The sequence below is a fragment of the Belonocnema kinseyi genome, chromosome 5 (assembly GCF_010883055.1).
Source record: "Belonocnema kinseyi isolate 2016_QV_RU_SX_M_011 chromosome 5, B_treatae_v1, whole genome shotgun sequence".
Classification (NCBI taxonomy): Eukaryota; Metazoa; Arthropoda; class Insecta; order Hymenoptera; family Cynipidae; genus Belonocnema; species Belonocnema kinseyi.
Window position 1 is genome coordinate 136,913,866 of NC_046661.1, and position 18,774 is coordinate 136,932,639.

The window sequence follows — 18,774 nt, forward strand, 5'->3', positions numbered from 1 at the left end:
TAAAAAAACCGAAGATTTGAGAATGATTTCAAAGATTTCAAGTATTTAAAAAGGTTTCACAGGTTCCAAAATATTTCAAATATTTCAAAATATTTCAAAATAATTTAGAAGATTTCAATGATTTCATATTTTTCATAAATATTTCAAAGATTTTACAAATATTTCAAAAAATTCAGAATATTTCAGAGTTTTCATAAATATTTCAAAAATTTTACAAATATTTCAAAATATTTAAAAACACTTTAAAATATATAAAAGATTCAAATATTTCAAATTTTAATTACTTCAGGCAGATTTAAAATTATTTTAGTAGATTTTAATAAATTTCAAAAACATTTGAAAATAATTCAGAAAATTTAAAAAAATCAGAAGATTTAAGAATGATTTCAAAGGTATGTTTCAGTCGTTCGCTGAAATTTCAGAAAAGTTTCAACAAGATTTCAAATCATATCACAAAGAAATCAAAGATTTCAAATATTTCAAAGATATCGAAATATTTCCAAATAATTTATAATAGTTCCAGGATTTTAAACTATTTCAAAATAATTCAGAAGATTTTACAAATTCCATAAATATTCTAAATAGTTCACAAATATTTCAAAATAATTTAGAAGATTTAAAAGATTTCAGTGTATTCATAAATATTTTAAATACTTCACAAAGATTTTAGAAATATTTTTAATAATTTAAAAGATTTCAGAGGTTGCATACAAATTTTAAGGAATGAATAAATATTTCAAAAGATTTCAACAAACTTCAACAAATTTTCAAATAATTCAGAAGATTTTTTAAAAATCAGAAGATTTGAGAATGATTTCAAAGATTTCAGTGTTTTCATAAATATTTTAAAGATTTTTTATAATTTTCAGATGTAATAAACTTTTGAAATATTTGAAATATTTTTTTTTTAAATCAATATTTTAGCAAAGATTTAACAGATTTCAAAGTTTAAAATATTTCAAATATTTTAGAAGATTTTGCAGGTTCCCAAATATTTCAAAGATATCGAAATATTTCTAAATAATTTAGAAGATTTAAAAGATTTAAGTGTTTTCATAAATATTTCCAAACCATTAAAAATATTGTGAAGATTTCAGAGTTTTCATAAATATTTCAAAGTACTTTAAAATATTTCAAAATAATTTAGAAGATTTCAAAGATTCAAATATTTTAAGGATTTTACAAATATTTTAAAATATTTCAATAATTTTCAAAAACATTTAAAAATAATTTAGAAGATTTTTTAAAAAATCAGAAGATTTGAGAATAATTTCAATTATTTTAAAAAGTTTTACAGGTTCCAAAATATTTCAAAGATTTTAAAATATTTTTAAATTATTTTAAATATTTCAAAGATTTTCGACTTTTCGTAAATATTTCAAAGATTTCTCAAATACTTCGAAATATTTCAAAAAAAATTAAGAGATTACAGAGTTTTGATAAATATTTAAAAGATTTTACAAATATTTCAAACACTTCAAAGTTTTCATAAATATTTAAAAGATTTTATAAATATTTCAAAATAATTTGAAATATTTCAAAGATTTTTGAGTTTTCATAAATATTTGAAACATTTCACAAAAATTTAGAAATATTAAAAAATAATTTAGAAGATTTCAGAAGTTTCATTAATATTTCAAGGATTTCACAAATATTTCAAAAGATTTCAATAAATTTCAAAAAAAAATTTTAAACAATTCAGAAGATTTAAAACAAAAACAAAAGATTTTAGAATGATTTCAAAGATTTCAATTATTTAAAAAGGTTTCACAGGTTCCAAAATATTTCAAATATTTCAGAGTTTTCATAAATATTTGAAACATTACACAAAAATTTTAAAATATTTTTAAACAATTTAAAAGATTTCAAAGATTTAAATATTTCAAACTGTTTAAATATTTCAGATTTTAATTACTTCAGGAAGATTTAAAATTATTTTTGTAGATTTTAATAAATTTCAAAAACCTTTGAAAATAATTCAGAAGATTTAAAAAAATCAGAAGATTTAAGAATGATTTCAAAGGGATGTTTCAGTCGTTCGCTGACTGCGTAGAACTGTGGAGATCAATTATTTTTTATCATTTACAATTGAAGGATCTGAAATCTTTTGAAATATTGCAAAAGATATCAGATATTTTTAAAATTTTTACAGGTTCCCAAATATTTCAAAGATATCGAAATATTTCAAGATAATTTAGAAGATTTCGTCAATATATTAAAGATTTATGAACTATTTCAAAGATTGAAAAATATTTCTATCATACCTATGTAGGGATTGAAATTTAAAATACTGAAGTGACACCTAGCGATGAGAATGGAAGGATGAAAGGAGAAAAAAATCGGGAGTGCGAAGCGTGGGGCGAAGTGATGCGGATGCGAGATTTCGGACTCTATCCTTGTAATCATTAAATAAATCAATAAATATTCCATTTAAAAAAAAGTCTACATTTCCAAATATTTCATAAATAATTCCAAGATTTTAAATATTCTAACATTTTTTACAGATTTAAAACTTTAAAAATAAATTCACAAAGATTTAAAATATTTTAAAATATTTCACAAAGAATTAAAATATTTTAAATATTTAAAAAAAATTATATAGATTCCAAAACATTAAAAAGATTTCGAAACATTTAAAAATAATGTTGAAGATTTTAAAGATTAAAAAGATTTTAATGATCCCAAAAGGTTTTAAAGATGTAAAAATATTTCAAATATCTTAAAAAAAAGTTTTAAAGAAACTCACAAATTTTTCTAGAAATTTCAAATGATTTCACAAAGAATTCATAGATCCCAAAAGACTTCAAAAATGTCAAAATTTTCAAATCTTTCAAAAAAGTTTTGAAGAAATTCACAACAATATAAAAGATTTCAATTATTTTAAAAAAAAGTATAGATTCCAAAACATTTAACATATTTCGAAATATTGTAAAATAATTTAGAAGATTTCAAATTTTTTAGACATTTAAAAAGTATTTCAAAGATTTCAGAAATATTTCGTTGATTTCACAAAGATTTATAAGATTCCAAAGCTCCCAAAAAGGTTTCAAGGATGTCAAAATATTTCAAATATTTCAGAAAAGTTCCAAATAAATTCACAAAGATTTAAAAAATTTCAAAATATTTCCCAAAGAATTCAGATTTCAAATATTTAAAATCTTTAAAAGGTTCAAAAATGTCCAAATATTTCAAAGTTTTCAGAAAGTTTCAAAAGAATGTTAACAAATTTTAAATATTTCAAGATATTTTAAAAAGAATTCAAAGATTTCAAATATTTGAACAGATTCCAAATTTTTTAAAAGTTTAAAAAAAAAATTCAATGATTTCAAAAATATTTAAAAAGATTTTAAAGATCCCCAAAGGTTTCAAATATTTCACAATATTTAAAAGCTTTCAGAAAAGTTTTAAAGAAATTTACAAACATTTTTTTAAAAATCAAAAGATTTAAAATATTTTAGAGGTTCCGAAAAATTTAAGAGCTTTCAAATTTTTTGAGAATGCTTAAAGCTTTCAAAGATTTCAGAAAGATAAAAAAAATTAAGAAAAAATTTTATAATTTCACAAAGATATCACAGAATCCAAAAGGTTTCAAAGATGCCAAAATATTTCAAATATTCCAAAAGATTTCAACGAAAGAATTTTCCAAAAAATAGTTACATTTTCATCCAAACATATGAATTTTGAACCCAGATATTAAATACCTACCAAAAATATTAATTTTCGAACAAAAAATTTAATATTTACATTTTAAGTTTAAAAAAAAATGAATTTTCAATACAAAATAAAAATATTTTTCAATAATTTAAATGGATTTTCAATCAAAAATATGAATTTTCTACCAAAAAATATTAATTTTTTTTTAAATATATAAACTTTCAACCAAATTGTGAATTTTTAAAGGAACTTTCAACGTAATAGATTTTCGACAAAATAATGAAATTGTCAACCAAACAGAAGAATTTTAAATCAAAAAGAATAGAGAAGAAATTAAATTAAAGAAGTTAAATTTTCAATTGAAAAAATTAATTTCCAACAAATTTTCAATAAAAGAATTAAATTTTGAAAAAAGGGGCTCCAACTAAAATAATAAATCATCAAACAAGAATATCAATTTTTAACCTAATAGATGAATTTTCAAACAAAAAAATTAATTCTAAACCAAAAAAATTAATTTTATACAATAAAAAACATTTTAAATAAAATATATGAATTGCCAACCAAATATTATATGTTTTAATGGAATTTTAAACCAAAAGGCTATTTTTTACAAAAAAAAAATCACATGTTCAACAGAATAGATGAATTTTCAACTAAAAAAAGAATCAGTTTTGAAAAAAAATAGAATGGTTTAATTTTCAGTACGAAAAGTTTTTAAGCAAATAAAATAAATTTGTAACTAATTAGTTAGATTTTCAATCCAACAAATGAATTTTTTATCAAAAAAAAATGTTTAAAAAAAATTAGTTAAATATTTTGTTAAAGAAATTAATTTTCAAACAATTAGTCGACAAGAAGATTAACTTTACACTACAAAAAACAAAATTTCCTACAAAATACAGAATTTAAAAAAATATATTCTAATAATTTTATATCAAAGGAAATGAATTTTTAAGGAAAGTGTTCAGTTTTCATCTTAAAAAGTCAAATATTCTCGAAAAAAATTATTTTTAAACGTGAAAAAATGAATTTTTATTTTTAAAAAAGTTCATTTTCAATCAAGAAAGATGATTTCACCACCAAATAGTTCAACTTTGGGTATGATAGATTAATTTTCAAGAAATTATCGAATTTTTAAAGTAAAATTACTTTAATTTCCAATAGGTACATTTTTAACAAAATATTTAAACATTTTAATTTTTCATTCACAGTTAATGAAATAAGTCTTTAAGCGAATAAAATAAATTTGTAACGAAATAATTAAATTTTTAATCAAGCAAATGTATTTTTTACCAATACTTATTTTTAACCAAAGAAATAAATTTGAAAGAAAAAAAAACTTTATACATAAAAAATCATTTTTAACAAAAAACAGAAAGAATTTTCAACCAAATATTTTATTTTTCCACAAAATTTTCAATAAAAAAGGTTAATTTGCTACGACTTAATTTGCAAATGAAGAAATAAGTTTTCAAAGAAAAAAATAAATAAATAAATTAGTCACCAAATAGTTAAATTTTCAATTAAAAAAAATATTTTTTACAAGAAACTTTTATAAAAGATTAAGACTTAGTTAAGAAAAATAAAAAAAACAATAAAAAACTAATTTTCGAAAAAGAAAGTTAATTTTCAACCAAGAAAGAATACTTTAGGACCAAAAAGTTCAATTTTCAAGTATCAGAGATTAATTTTTAACAAATGATCGAATTTTCAAAGGTAAATTGTATTTAATTTTCAAAACTTACATTTTAACCAAATAGTTGAATATTCAGATGAAAGAAAATAAATAAATCAATAAAAATAAATATTTCAACAAATAAGATCAATTTTCAAATAAAAAATAAATAAAATAGTTTAATTTGCAGTTCATGAAATAAGTTTTTAAGCAAATACAATAAATTTGTTATGAAATAGTTAAATTTTCAATCAAAAAAATGAATTTTTTAGCAAAAAGATTTAAAAAATTACGAATTAATTAAGAAAAAAGACAAATAACTTAATAAAAAATGAATTTTCAAAAAAAAAAATAATTTTCAACAAAGAAAGAATGTTTTACCACCAAAAAGTTCAATTTTCAAGTATCGGAGACTAATTTTCAACAATTGATCGAATTTTCAAAGTTAAATTGTATTAAGTTTTCAATATTTACATTTTTAACCAATAGTTGAATATTCGGACAAAAGAAAATAAATAATATGTAATTAATACATTATTTTATGAAAATTAATATTTTAACAAAATAGATAAATTTTCACCTAAAAAAAATTAATTAAAAAAAAATAGAATAGTTTAATTTTCAGTTCATGAAATAAGTTTTTAAGCAAATAAAATAAATTTGTAACGAAATAGTTGAATTTTCAATCAAAAAAATTAATTTTTTACAAACAACATTTTTAAAAGATTAAGACTTAGTTAAAAAAATTAAAAGAAAAAACTAATTTTCAAAAAAAAATTAATTAATAAATTAATTAATATAAATTATTATTTCAACAAAATAAGATAAATTTTAAACTAAAAAAATAGAATAGTTTAATTTGCAGCTCCTGAAATAAGTTTTGAACAAAATAGAAAAAAATAAAAATAATAATAATATTACATTTTTTATCAAATATGTCAACATTCCAACCAAAGAAAATAAATTAAATAATAATAAATGAATAAATTTTCAAGAAAAAAAAGAAGAGTTTAATTTTCAGTTAATGAAATAAGTTTTTAAGCAAATAAATTTGTAACGAAATAGTTCAATTTTCAATGAAGCAAATGAATTGTTTAGCAAAATTTATTTTTAACTAAAGAAATAAATTTAAAAGCAAAGCAAAAACTTTAATCATAAAAAATCATTTTTAACAAAAGACATTAATTTTATACTTTCATTTGCATACCTTAATTTGCAGTTAAAAAAATAAGTTTTTAGAAAATAATAAATAAATAAATTTGTAACCAAATAGTTAAATTTTCAATTTAAAAAATTAATTTTTACTTTAAAGATTTTTAAAAGATTAAGACTTAATTAGGAAAAAATAAAATAAAAAACTAATTTTCAACCAAAACAGAATGTTTTTCCATCAAAGAAAATAAAAAAGTTAATAAATAATTAATATATTAATTAATAAAAATTAATATTTCACAAAAATAGACAAATTTTCAACTAAAAACGATAAATTAAAAAAAAATAGAATAGTTTAATTTGCCGTTCATGAAATAAGTTTTTAAGCAAATAAAATTTTTTTGAGTGAAATAGTTAAATTTTAAATCAAATGAATTTTTTAGCAAAAAGATTTTTAAAAAACTAAGATCTATTTAAGAAAAAAAGAAAAAGGAATTCAGAAGAACTTAATGGGCAAAAAAAAAAATAATTTTCAAAAAATGATCGAATTTTCAAAGTTAAATTATATGAAGTTTTCAATACTTACATTTTTTACCAAATATTTAAATATTCCAAACGAAGAAAACAAATGATATAATAATAAATAAATAAATTTTCATAACAAAAAATTGAATAATTTAATTTACAATTCATGAAATAAATTTGTAACGAAATAGATAAATTTTCAATAAAAAAACGAATTTTTTACTAAACAGATTAAATCTCTAAAAAAAAATCAACGAAACATTCAGTTAAACTTTTAGTTAAAACAGTAAATTTTCAATTAAAAAAAAATTGTTTTCAACCAAAGAAATGAATTTTCAGCAAAAAAAATTACTTTGATACATAAAAAATCATTTTTAACCAAATATTTGAATATTCAGATCGAAGAAAATAAATAATTAAAAAGTAAGTAATTAATAAATAAATAAATAAAAATTAATATTTCAATAAAATAGATAAATTTTCAACTAAAATAAAAATAAAATAGTTTAATTTTCAATTCATCAAATAAGTTTTGAAGCAAATAAAATAAATTTGTAACGAAATAGCTAAATTTTTAATCAAATAAATTAATTTCCTAGCGAAAAGATTTGAAAAAAAATTGAGAAAAATAAATTTAAAAAAAACAACATAATTTTCAACCAAGAAAAATTATATTAAGAGATTGAATTTTCAAAGTTAAATTATATTAAGTTTTCAGAAACTTTTAAAAAGTTTTTTAGAAAATAAATTAAAGAATAATAAATAAATAAATTTTTAAGTGAAAATAATTAAATTTACAGTTCATGAAATAAATTTTTAAGCAAATAAAATAAATTTGTAACGAAATAGATCAATTTTCAATAAAAAAATGAATTTTTTACTAAACAGATTAAATCTCTTTAAAAAATCAACGCGACATTCAGTTAAAATTTAAGTTGAAAAAGTAAATTTTCTATTAGAAAAAAAAAATTATTTTCAACCAAAGAAATGAATTTTCAGTAAAAAAAAAAACTTTGATATATTAAAAAATCATTTTTAACCAAATATTGGAATATTCAGATCGAAGAAAATAAATAATTAAACAGTAAGTAATTAATAAATAAATGAATAAAAATTAATATTTCAACAAAATAGATAAATTTTCAACTAAAAACGATAAATTAAAAAAAATAGAATAGTTTAATTTGCGATTCATGAAATAAGTTTTTAAGCAAATAAAAATTTTTTTAAAATGAAATAGTTAAATTTTAAATCCAACAAATTAATTTTTTAGCAAAAATATTTAAAAAAAACTAAGATCTAATTCAGAAAAAAATAAAAAGAAATTCAGAAAAAATTAATGTGCAAAAAAAATGATTTTCAACAAATGATCGAATTTTCAAAGTGAAATTATATGAAGTTTTCAATACTTACATTTTTTACCAAATATTTAAACATTCCAAACAAAGAAAATAAATGATATAATAATAAATAAATAAATTTTCATAAGCAAAAAATTGAATAATTTAACTTACAGTTTATACCAAAGAAAATAAATAATTAAATAGTAAGTAATTAATAAATAAATGAATTCAAATTAATATTTCAACAAAATAGATAAATTTTCAACTAAAAAGAATAAATAAAATAGTTTGATTTACAGTTCATCAAATAAGTTTTGAAGCAAATAAAATAAATTTGTGACGAAATAGTTAAATTTTCAATAAAATAAATTAATCTTCTAGCAAAAAGATTTGAAAAAATTAAGAATTAATCAAGAAAAAATAAACTTTAAATAATAATAAAAATAAATTTTAAAAAAAACATAATTTTCAACCAACAAAAATTGTATTACCACCAAAAATTTAAACTTTCGAGTAAGAGAGACTAATTTTCAACAAATGATCGAATTTTCAAAGTTAAATTATATTAAGTTTTCAGAAACTTTTAAAAAGTTTTTATAGAAAATAAATTAAAGAATAATAAATAAATAAAATTTCAAGTAAAAATAATTTAATTTACAGTTCATGAAATAAATTTTTAAGCAAATAAAATAAATTTGTAACGAAATAGATCAATTGTCAATAAAAAACTGAATTTTTTACTAAACAGATTAAATCTCTAAAAAAAAATAAACGAAACATTCAATTAAACTTTTAGTTAAAAAAATAAATTTTCAATTAGAAAAAAAAATTATTTTCAACCAAAGAAATGAATTTTCAGTAAAAAAAAATTATTTTGATAAATTAAAAAATCATTTTTAACTAAATATTGGAATAATCAGATCCAAGAAAATAAATAATTAAATAGTACGTAATTAATAAATAAATGAATCAAAATTAAAATTTCAAAAAAATAGATAAATTTTCAACTGAAAAAAAAATAAAATAGTTTAATTTGCAGTTCATCAAATAAGTTTTGAAGCAAATAAAATAAATTTGTAGAGAAATAGTTGAATTTTCAATCAAATAAATGAATTTTCTAGCAAAAAGATTTTTTTAAATTAAGAATTAATTAGGAAAAAAAATAAATTAAGAAAAATTAAATTTAAAAAAAAAACATCATTTTCAACAAATGATTGAATTTTCAAAGTTAAATTATATTAAGTTTTCAGAAACTTTTTATAGAAACTGAATTGAAGAATAATAAATAAATAAATTTTTAAGAAAAAATAATTTAATTTAAAGTTCATGAAATAAATTTTTAAGCAAATAAAATAAATTTGTAACGAAATAGATCAATTTTAAATATAAAAAAAATGAATTTTCAGCAAAAAAAAAAATTACTTTGATACTTAAAAATTATTTTTAACTAGATAGTTGAATTTTCAAACCAAATAAATAAATAAAATGTAAAATCTATAACCAAATTTAAAGAAAAAAGGTTAAATCTTTACCTGAATAGGATTGAAAGTGTAGCTTTTTGAAGATTGTAGTAAAGCGTCTCCTTCTGTAAAAAACTGAAGCGCCATATTTTGCAGCAAGAAGAAAATATCATAAACGTGCAAATCCAAAAAAAGGGCAAATTCCCTTGGCATGGCTTTATTTAAATAATTGTATACGGCATTTAAATAAACTTCGAGGCCAACTCTTCTTTTTTCAACAAACACTTCATTTTTATTCCCAATTAGCTTTTTTGGCGGTAGAATATCTTTTTCGACACAGTGCTCCGCAACTAAAATTTCGTGCAGATCAGCAAATTCACTGTATCTGTAAAAATATCCAGTTTTATTAAATAAATAAACAAAGCCCGAAATTCTAGCTCTCAAAACGTGGAAAATAGGAGAGTAAATTCTTTCCAAAAATTCTAAAGAATTCAAGTCGAAATATATTCTTTTTCCAACAAAACAGTTTCATTTGAAAAAAAATAGTTGAACTTTCAAAAAAATGATGAATTTTTAACGGAATTTTTAAACTTTTAATCAAAAAGCCGAATTTTCGACAAAAATATTCATTTTTAACCAAAAAAGATTAATTTTTAGTTAAAAAAGATGCTTTTTACGTCGTAAAAGATGGATTTTAAAAAAGAACATATTTTCAATGAAAAAATAATTAATCTTCAACAAAGAAGATGAATTTCATACAAAAAATTAAGCTTTAACCAAAAACAATTGAAATTTCAACCAAATCGTCGAATTTTTAAAACAAAAAGACGAGTTTTTTCTAGAAAAGAGCTGAAATTTCAACCTTAATTGTTGAATTTTCAACAAAAAATTTAATTTTCATATAAGGAAGCAGAATTTTTAACAAATTATTTTATTTCTAACCAAAAAAGATCAATTTTCTAGCAGAAAAAAAGTTTCTGTCTAAAAACAAAAGAGCTCATTTTATATGACTTTTTAACCAAATAAATGAACTTTTAACCAATTATTTAAATTTTGAACCAAAGGGATCAATTTTCAAACAAGAAGATTAAATTTCTACAAAAAAAAATTCAAAAAAAAGAAAATAATTTTGAGCCATACAATTGCCTTTTTTCCCAAAAAGATGAAATTTTCACAAAACTAGATAAATTTTCAAAGCCTAAAAAAATAGTTCTGCGAAATTATTGAATTTTCCAGAAAAAAAATCATTTTTAACCAAATAGTTTCATTTTCAACCAGAGGGTCGAATTTTTAAGACAAAAATACGAATTTTTTAGAAGATAGCGAAAATTTCAACCTGGAATATTGAATTTTCAATAAAAAATTTAATTTTCATAATTGAAAACAGAATTTTCAACAAAAAAAGATTAATTATTAACCAAGAAAGATCAATTTTCAACCAGAAAATTTTTTTCTACTTAAAGACCAAAGATCTAATTTTTCAACTGAAAAACAAGAATTTTTAACAAAATAGCTTTACTTTTAACAATTTATTTAAATTTTCAACCAAAAGGATCAATTTTCAAACAAGAAGTTTAACTTTTCAAAAAAAATATAAAAAAAAAAAGAATTTTTACCAAAAACAAAACTTTCTATTTAAAAACCAAACATCTCATTTTTCAATTAAAAAATATAACTTTTCAACAACCTAAATTAACTTTTAACAAATTATTTAAATTTTCAACGAAAACCATCAATTTTCAAGCAAGAAAATTTAATTTCTACAAAAAAAAATTCAAAAAAAGAAAAGAATTTTAAGCCAAACAATTGCATTTTTACAACAAAAAAAACTAGAATTTTTACAAAAATAAATGAATTTTTAAAGTCTAAAAATTATTTCTGCCAAATAATTGAATTTTTAACAAAAAAATATTATTTTCAACCAAAAAAGATCAATTATTAACCAAGAAAGATAAATTGTCTACCAGATAAAAATCTTCTAATTAAAAACAAAAGATATAATTTTTCAACTAAAAAGATGAATTTTCAAAGCCTAAAAAATGTGTTCTGTCAAATAAATTAATTTTCAAGAAAAAAGTTAATTTTCAACCAAGCAGCAGGGTGTCCAAGAACTTAATTTTCAAAATTCCCAGATTTTTTCTTCACTAATTTTGAATTTTCCTTGATCATTAATATTCAAATACCAGCATTTTAATTTTGAAATAATTTCAACATTTATTATCTTTTATAAACGGTATAAAACAGAATTTCAGACACATTTTTAAATTTACTAATTTATTTTAAATAAAACTAGAAGCCAAAACACGGATTTTCTGTGCAAAAATTAAATTAAAACAGAAATTACTTCAGCAAAAAATTAATTTTCCATGAAACTGATACATTTTTACCCAACAAATATAAAATTTCAAACCAAGGAAATAATTTTTTCACTAAAAAGGGAGAATCTCAACTAAAAAAAGATAAAATCTTAAACAAACTAAATTTCATTTTCAGTTAAAAAATAATTTTTTACTCAAAAAATTATACATTTTTTAACAATGTGATTTAACTTTTACATAAGTATTTGAATTAGCAATTTAAAAAATTAATTTTTAACAAAATAGTTTAACTTTTAACCAAAGAGGTAAATTTTCAACTACAAATATAAATCTTTAAAAAAAAAAGACTTTTCAGCAAAAAATTAATTTTCCACGGAACTGATGCATTTTTACCCAACAAACATAAAATTTCAAAAGAAGAAAATTATTTTTTTTATTAAAAAGGGAGAATTTTCAACTAAAAATATAATTCTTTAAAAAATTTAATTGCATTTTTGATTAAAAAGTAGAATTTTTTAAAATATGATTTAACTTTTGCCCAAGTAGTTGAATTTGCGATTAAAAAGATTAATTTTTAACAAAATAGTTTAACTTTTAACCAAAGAGGTAAATTTTCAACTACAAATATAAATCTTTAAAAAAAAAAGACTTTTCAGCAAAAAATTAATTTTCCACGGAACTGATGCATTTTTACCCAACAAACATAAAATTTCAAAAGAAGAAAATTATTTTTTTTATTAAAAAGGGAGAATTTTCAACTAAAAAAATAATTCTTTAAAAAATTTAATTGCATTTTTAATTAAAAAATAGAATTTTTTAAAATATGATTTAACTTTTGCCCAAGTAGTTGAATTTGCGATTAAAAAAGATTAATTTTTAACAAAATAGTTCAACTTTCAAACAAAAAGTAGTATTTTTATTTTGAAAAAAATAATATTTCCACTAAAACAGATGCATTTTTAACATAAAAAAATAAATTTTTTTTAAATAGTTGAATTGCATTTTTATCTGAAAGAGATGAAATTTATCTTAAAAATGAAGGCATTTTTATTAAACAAATAAATTTTTTTTAATTTAAACAAAAGAGCAGAATTTTCAACCAAAAAGTATCATTTTTTAGAAAAATTGTACCAAATAGTTGCATTTTTCTTCAAGAAAGAAGACATTTCTTTTCAAATTTGTGATTAAAAAAGATTAGTTTTTAACAAAATAGTTCAACTTTCTACCAAAAAGTTGTACTTTTATTATGAAAGAAATTATATTTCTACTAAAACTGATAAATTTTTAAATGAAAAAATCTTCAATCAAAGTGTTTTAATCTCAATCCAAAAAGTTGAATTTTGAACCCGAAAATATTATACATTTTTAGCAAAAAAGTTAATTTTCAACAAAAAATAGTTGAATCTTCAACCAAGAAGTTTAAATTTCAAACCGAAAAGATAAATTTTCTACAAAAGAGTTAAACTATCAACAAAAAATGTAATTTGGTAAGAAATAGTAAAATTTCGTACCAAATTGCAGTATTTTCCATCCAAAAAGACAAATTTTCATTTAAAAAATATGACCTTTCACCCCGAAAAATTGAATTTTTGACATTAAGATAAATTCTAAAAAAATAAAGGCGAATTTTCCACCCGAGAATATAAATTTTTGCCAAAAAAAAGTTAATTTCCAACAAAATATAGTTAATCTTCAAACAAAAAGTTGAAATTTCAATCCAAAAAGTTGAATGTGACCCGGAAAATATAAATTTTCAAAAAAAAAATAAAATTCAGTAACAAAAAGTAGAATATTTCCTACCAAATTGCAGTATTTTCAATCCAAAAAGACGAATTTTCAACTCAAAAATCTGACCTTTCACCCTGAAAAATTGAATTTTTGACATAAAGATAAATTCTAAAAAAATAAAGGCGAATTTTTCACCCGAGAATATAAATTTTTACCAAAAAAAGTTAATTTCCAACAAAATATAGTTAATCTTCAAACAAAAAGTTCAAATTTCAATCCAAAAAGTTGAATGTGACCCCGAAAATATAAATTAAAAAAAAAAAAAAAATTTAGTAACAAAAAGTAGAATATTTCCTACCAAATTGCAGTATTTTCATTCCAAAAAGACGAATTTTCAATTCAAAAATTTGACCTTTCAACCCGAAAAATCGAAATTTTTGACGTAAAGGTTAACTCTCAAAAAAGAAAGACGAATTTTCTACAAACAGTTGAATTTTCAACCCGAATATATACATTTGTACAAAAAAAAAGTTAATTTTCTACAAAAAAATTAAATTTCAAAGAATTTTCAACTCAAAAATCTGAATTTTCAATCTCAAAATATGAATTTTTGACATAAAAGCTAATTTTTAATAAAAAATAAGAATTATGTATTAACAGTTCAATTTTAAAGCAGAAAATATAAATTGTTCACAAAAAAGGTAATTTTCAACAAAATATAGCTGCATTATTAACCAAAAAACAAAAATAATTTTCGACTAAACTAGAATTTTTAACCCGAAAATATAAATTTTTAACAACAAAAGTTTACTTTTAATGAAATAAGAGAATCTTCAAACAAATTGTTGAAGTTTTAATTCAAAAAATTATTTTTCTACAAAAAAGTTAAATTTTGACCCCAAAAATATATAATTTCGAGAAAAAAGTTAATTTTTAATCAAATAGTAGCAAAAAATAAAATAAAAAAATTCGCAAAACTGTACAAATTTCAATCCAAAAAATTGAATTTTGAACCCGAACGTATAAATTTTCAATAAAAAATTTAAATTTCAAAGATATAATACAATTTCCTATACTAAATTGTAAAATTTACAATCTAAAAAGGCGATATTTCATCCTAAAATATGATTTTTCGACATAAAAGTACAATTTTTAACAAAAAAGACGATGTTACTACTATTTGTTGAATTGTAAACCAGAAAATATAAATTTTTAGAAAAAAAAGTTGATTTTCAACAAACTACAGTTAAACTTTAAACAAAATGTTCAAATTTCAATTTAGAAAAAGGTGAATTTTGAACCCGAAAATATAAATTTTTAACGACAAAGAGAAATTTCAAAGAATTTTCAACTCAAAAATCTAAATTTTTAATCCCAAATTATAAATTTTCAACAAAAAAGTTAAATTTCAAAGAAATAATAGAATTTCCTATACCAAATTGTGAGATTTACAAGCCATAAAGGCGAATATTCATCCTAAACATATAATTTTTCGACATAAAAATAGATTATTGAAAAAAAAGACGATTTTTCTACTATCCGTTGAATTTTACACCAGAAAATATAAATTTTTAGTAAAAAAAGTCCATTTATAACAAAATATAGTTAATCTTCAAACAGAAAGTTCAAATTTCAATCCAAAAGTTTGAATTTTGATCCCAAAAATATAAATTTTTAACAACAAATTTTAATTTCAAAGAATTCTAAGAAATTTTAAATCAAAAATCTGAATTTTCAATCCCAAAATATAAATTTTCAATCAAATATTTAAATTTCGTAGGAATAGTACAATTTCCTATACTAAATTGTAAAATTTACAATCTAAAAAGGCAAAATTTCATCCTAAAAATAGAATTTTTCGACATAAAATTACATTTTTTAACAAAAAGACGATTTTTCTACTATTTGTTGAATTTTAAACCAGAAAATATAAATTTTTAGGAAAAAAAGTTCATTTCCAACAAACTATAGTTAATCTTCAACCAAAAAGTTTAAATTTCAACCCAAAAAGTTGAATTTTGAACCCGAAAATATACATTTTCAACAAAAAAGTTAAATTTCAAAGAATTTTCAACTCAAAAATCTAAATTTTCAATCCCAAAATATAAATTTTCAACAAAAAATTTAAATTTCAAAGAACTTTCAACTCAAAAATTTAAACTTTAAATCCCAAAATATAAATTTTCAACAAAAAAGTTAAATTTCAAAGAACTATCAACTCAAAAATCTAAATTTTCAATCCCAAAATATAAATTTTCATCAAAAAAGTTAAATCTTAAAGAAATAGTACAATTTCCTATATTAAATTGTAAAATTTACAACCTAAAAAGGCAAAATTTCATCCTAAAAGTAGAATTTTTCGACATAAAACTACATTTAAGAAAAAAGACGATTTTTCTACTATTTGTTGAATTTTAAACCAGAAAATATAAACTTTTAGGGAAAATAGTTCATTTTTAACTAATTACAGTTAATCTTCGACCAAAAAGTTAAGATTTCAACCAAAAAGTTGAATTTTGAACCCGAAAATATACATTTTCAACAAAAAAGTTAAATTTCAAAGAATTTTCAACTCAAAAATCTAAATTTTCAATCCCAAAATATAAATTTTCAACAAAAAATTTAAATTTCAAAGAACTTTCAACTCAAAAATCTAAATTTTCAATCTCAAAATATAAATTTTCAACAAAAAATTTAAATTTCAAAGAACTTTCAACTCAAAAATTTAAACTTTAAATCCCAAAATATAAATTTTCATCAAAAAAGTTAAATTTCAAAGAAATAGTACAATTTCCTATATTAAATTGTAAAATTTACAACCTAAAAAGGCAAAATTTCATCATAAAAGTAGAATTTTTCGACATAATACTAAATTTAAGAAAAAAGACGATTTTTCTACTATTTGTGGAATTTTAAACCAGAAAATATAAACTTTTAGGGAAAAAAGTTCATTTTTAACTAATTACAGTTAATCTTCGACCAAAAAGTTAAGATTTCAACCCAAAAAGTTGAATTTTGAATCCAAAAATATAAATTTTCAACAAAAAAGTTAAATTTCAAAGAATTTTCAATTTAAAAATCTAAATTTTAAGTCCCAAAATATAAATTTTCAACAAAAAAGTTGAATTTCAAAGAAAGAGTAGAATTTCCTACACCAAATTGTGAAATTTACAAGCTAAAAAGTCGAAATTTCATCCTAAAAATATGATTTTTCGACATAAAAGTACATTTTTTAACAAAAAAGACGATTTTTCTACTATTTGTTGAATTTTAAACCGGAAAATATAAATTTTTAGGGGAAAAAGTTTATTTTCAACAAACTATAGTTAATCTTCAAGCAAAATGTTCAAATTTCAATTTAAAAAAGTTGAATTTTGAACCCAAAAATATACATTTTTAACAAAAAAATTAAAGTTCAAAGAATTCAAGGAAATTTCAAATCAAAAGTCTGAATTTTCAATCCCAAAATATAAATTTTCGACATAAAAGTTAATTTCCAACAAAAAATATAAATTTTTAACGGAAAAATATAGTTGAATGGTAACCAAAAAGTTCAAATTTTGATCCAAAAACACGAATTTTCTACAAAAAACAGTTAAATTTTGAAACCGAAAATATAAATCTTCATCAAGAGAGTTAATTTTCAAGCAAATAGTACAATTTACTACAAACTTTTTAACCAAAACTATTTTTAAATTTAAATAAACAATTTTAAACTTAATTATTTTTTTCTAAAAAACTTCTTTCTATTCGAATGTCTGATATTAATTTTTTGTTTCAGAATTCTACTTTTTTCGTTAAAAATTTGACTATTTTATTGAAGATTTAACTATTTTGTTAAAAATTCTTGCTTTTTTTGTTGTTGAAAATTAATTTTTTTTCAACTGAAAATTCACCTCCGATTTTTTGTTTAAGAATCATCTCTTTGATTATAGAAAATATTTTTTTGTTTTTTGAGAATTATTTTTTCAACTGTAAATTTAAATAATGAATGCAATTTTAATTATGAAAACTAGGAGATAATATAGGTTTTCTTTTTAATTAAATACCTGTGTTTCACGGTCCACTTGATTGAGGCGATCCTAACCTCAATTGTATAAAAAGTGACACTATCGACTGTTTCACTCGAGGGAATTTTAATATCCACATCTTCCTGATTAAACAGAAGACAAGCCATTCTTCTCGAGTTTCAATTTTTGCCGAATTAGCCGATTCGTGTGAAGAAAATAGCGATTAAAATTTACTGCGATGAATTTGATATCTCGGGGTTATCAAATCGCGAGCTTTTTCACGTTTTTATCAAGACACCTTGTTCTCTTCTTCTGCATCAAAGACTTGTAGAACACACATTACATCCGAGTTTATTTGACGAATGAATGAATAATAGATTACTATTTTCTTGAAAATGGCATTTCGCTATTTATCTTTTTGACAGTTCCTCAGAATTTCACAGCTGATTTTATTTTTATTTTGTCAGACTTGAGCGCTGCCAACTGGCGGAAATTGAAAGCTTACTTTTCCTATATATGAAAACTCGTAACCTCCATTAGTAGCAAAGATACTATCTTTGATTCAAGGGCATGTGACACAGCTAAATACCTATATTACCGACCTCACTATTTCGGTTCAATGAATGTTTTTTTGAACCTAAGAACTTTTTTTGTAAATAAAATATCGAGCTGAAACTTAGGGAAATGTATTAGAGTACAATAAAGTGCGTTTAGGTACTGCATTTTGGTAGAAACTTGAGTGAAAATTATTTTATCTTTTTTCTGAACCTCAACATTTTTTGAACGTTCGAATTTTTTTTATAGATAAAATATCGGTCTCAAACTTTGAGAAATGCAAGAGTCGAAAGAAAACTACGTTTGAGTACAAAGCTTAATAATAACAGATGTAAAAAAAAATATTTCAAC

The 18,774-nt window shown here is 19.9% G+C and overlaps 1 protein-coding gene across 1 annotated transcript in view; it reads right to left on the minus strand.

Moving 5' to 3' along the window:
- Positions 1-18,301, minus strand: part of LOC117172741 (nischarin-like) — a 22,351-nt gene extending 4,050 nt beyond the window's left edge. Inside the window, exons 1-2 of the mRNA XM_033360925.1 lie at positions 17,908-18,301; positions 9,885-10,197 (exon numbers count right to left, since the gene is read on the minus strand). Of these exons, the coding sequence (XP_033216816.1) occupies positions 9,885-10,197; positions 17,908-18,035 (441 nt within the window). The 5' untranslated portion in view covers positions 18,036-18,301. The remainder of the gene's footprint in view (positions 1-9,884; positions 10,198-17,907) is intronic.
- Between the last annotated feature and the right edge of the window lie 473 nt (positions 18,302-18,774).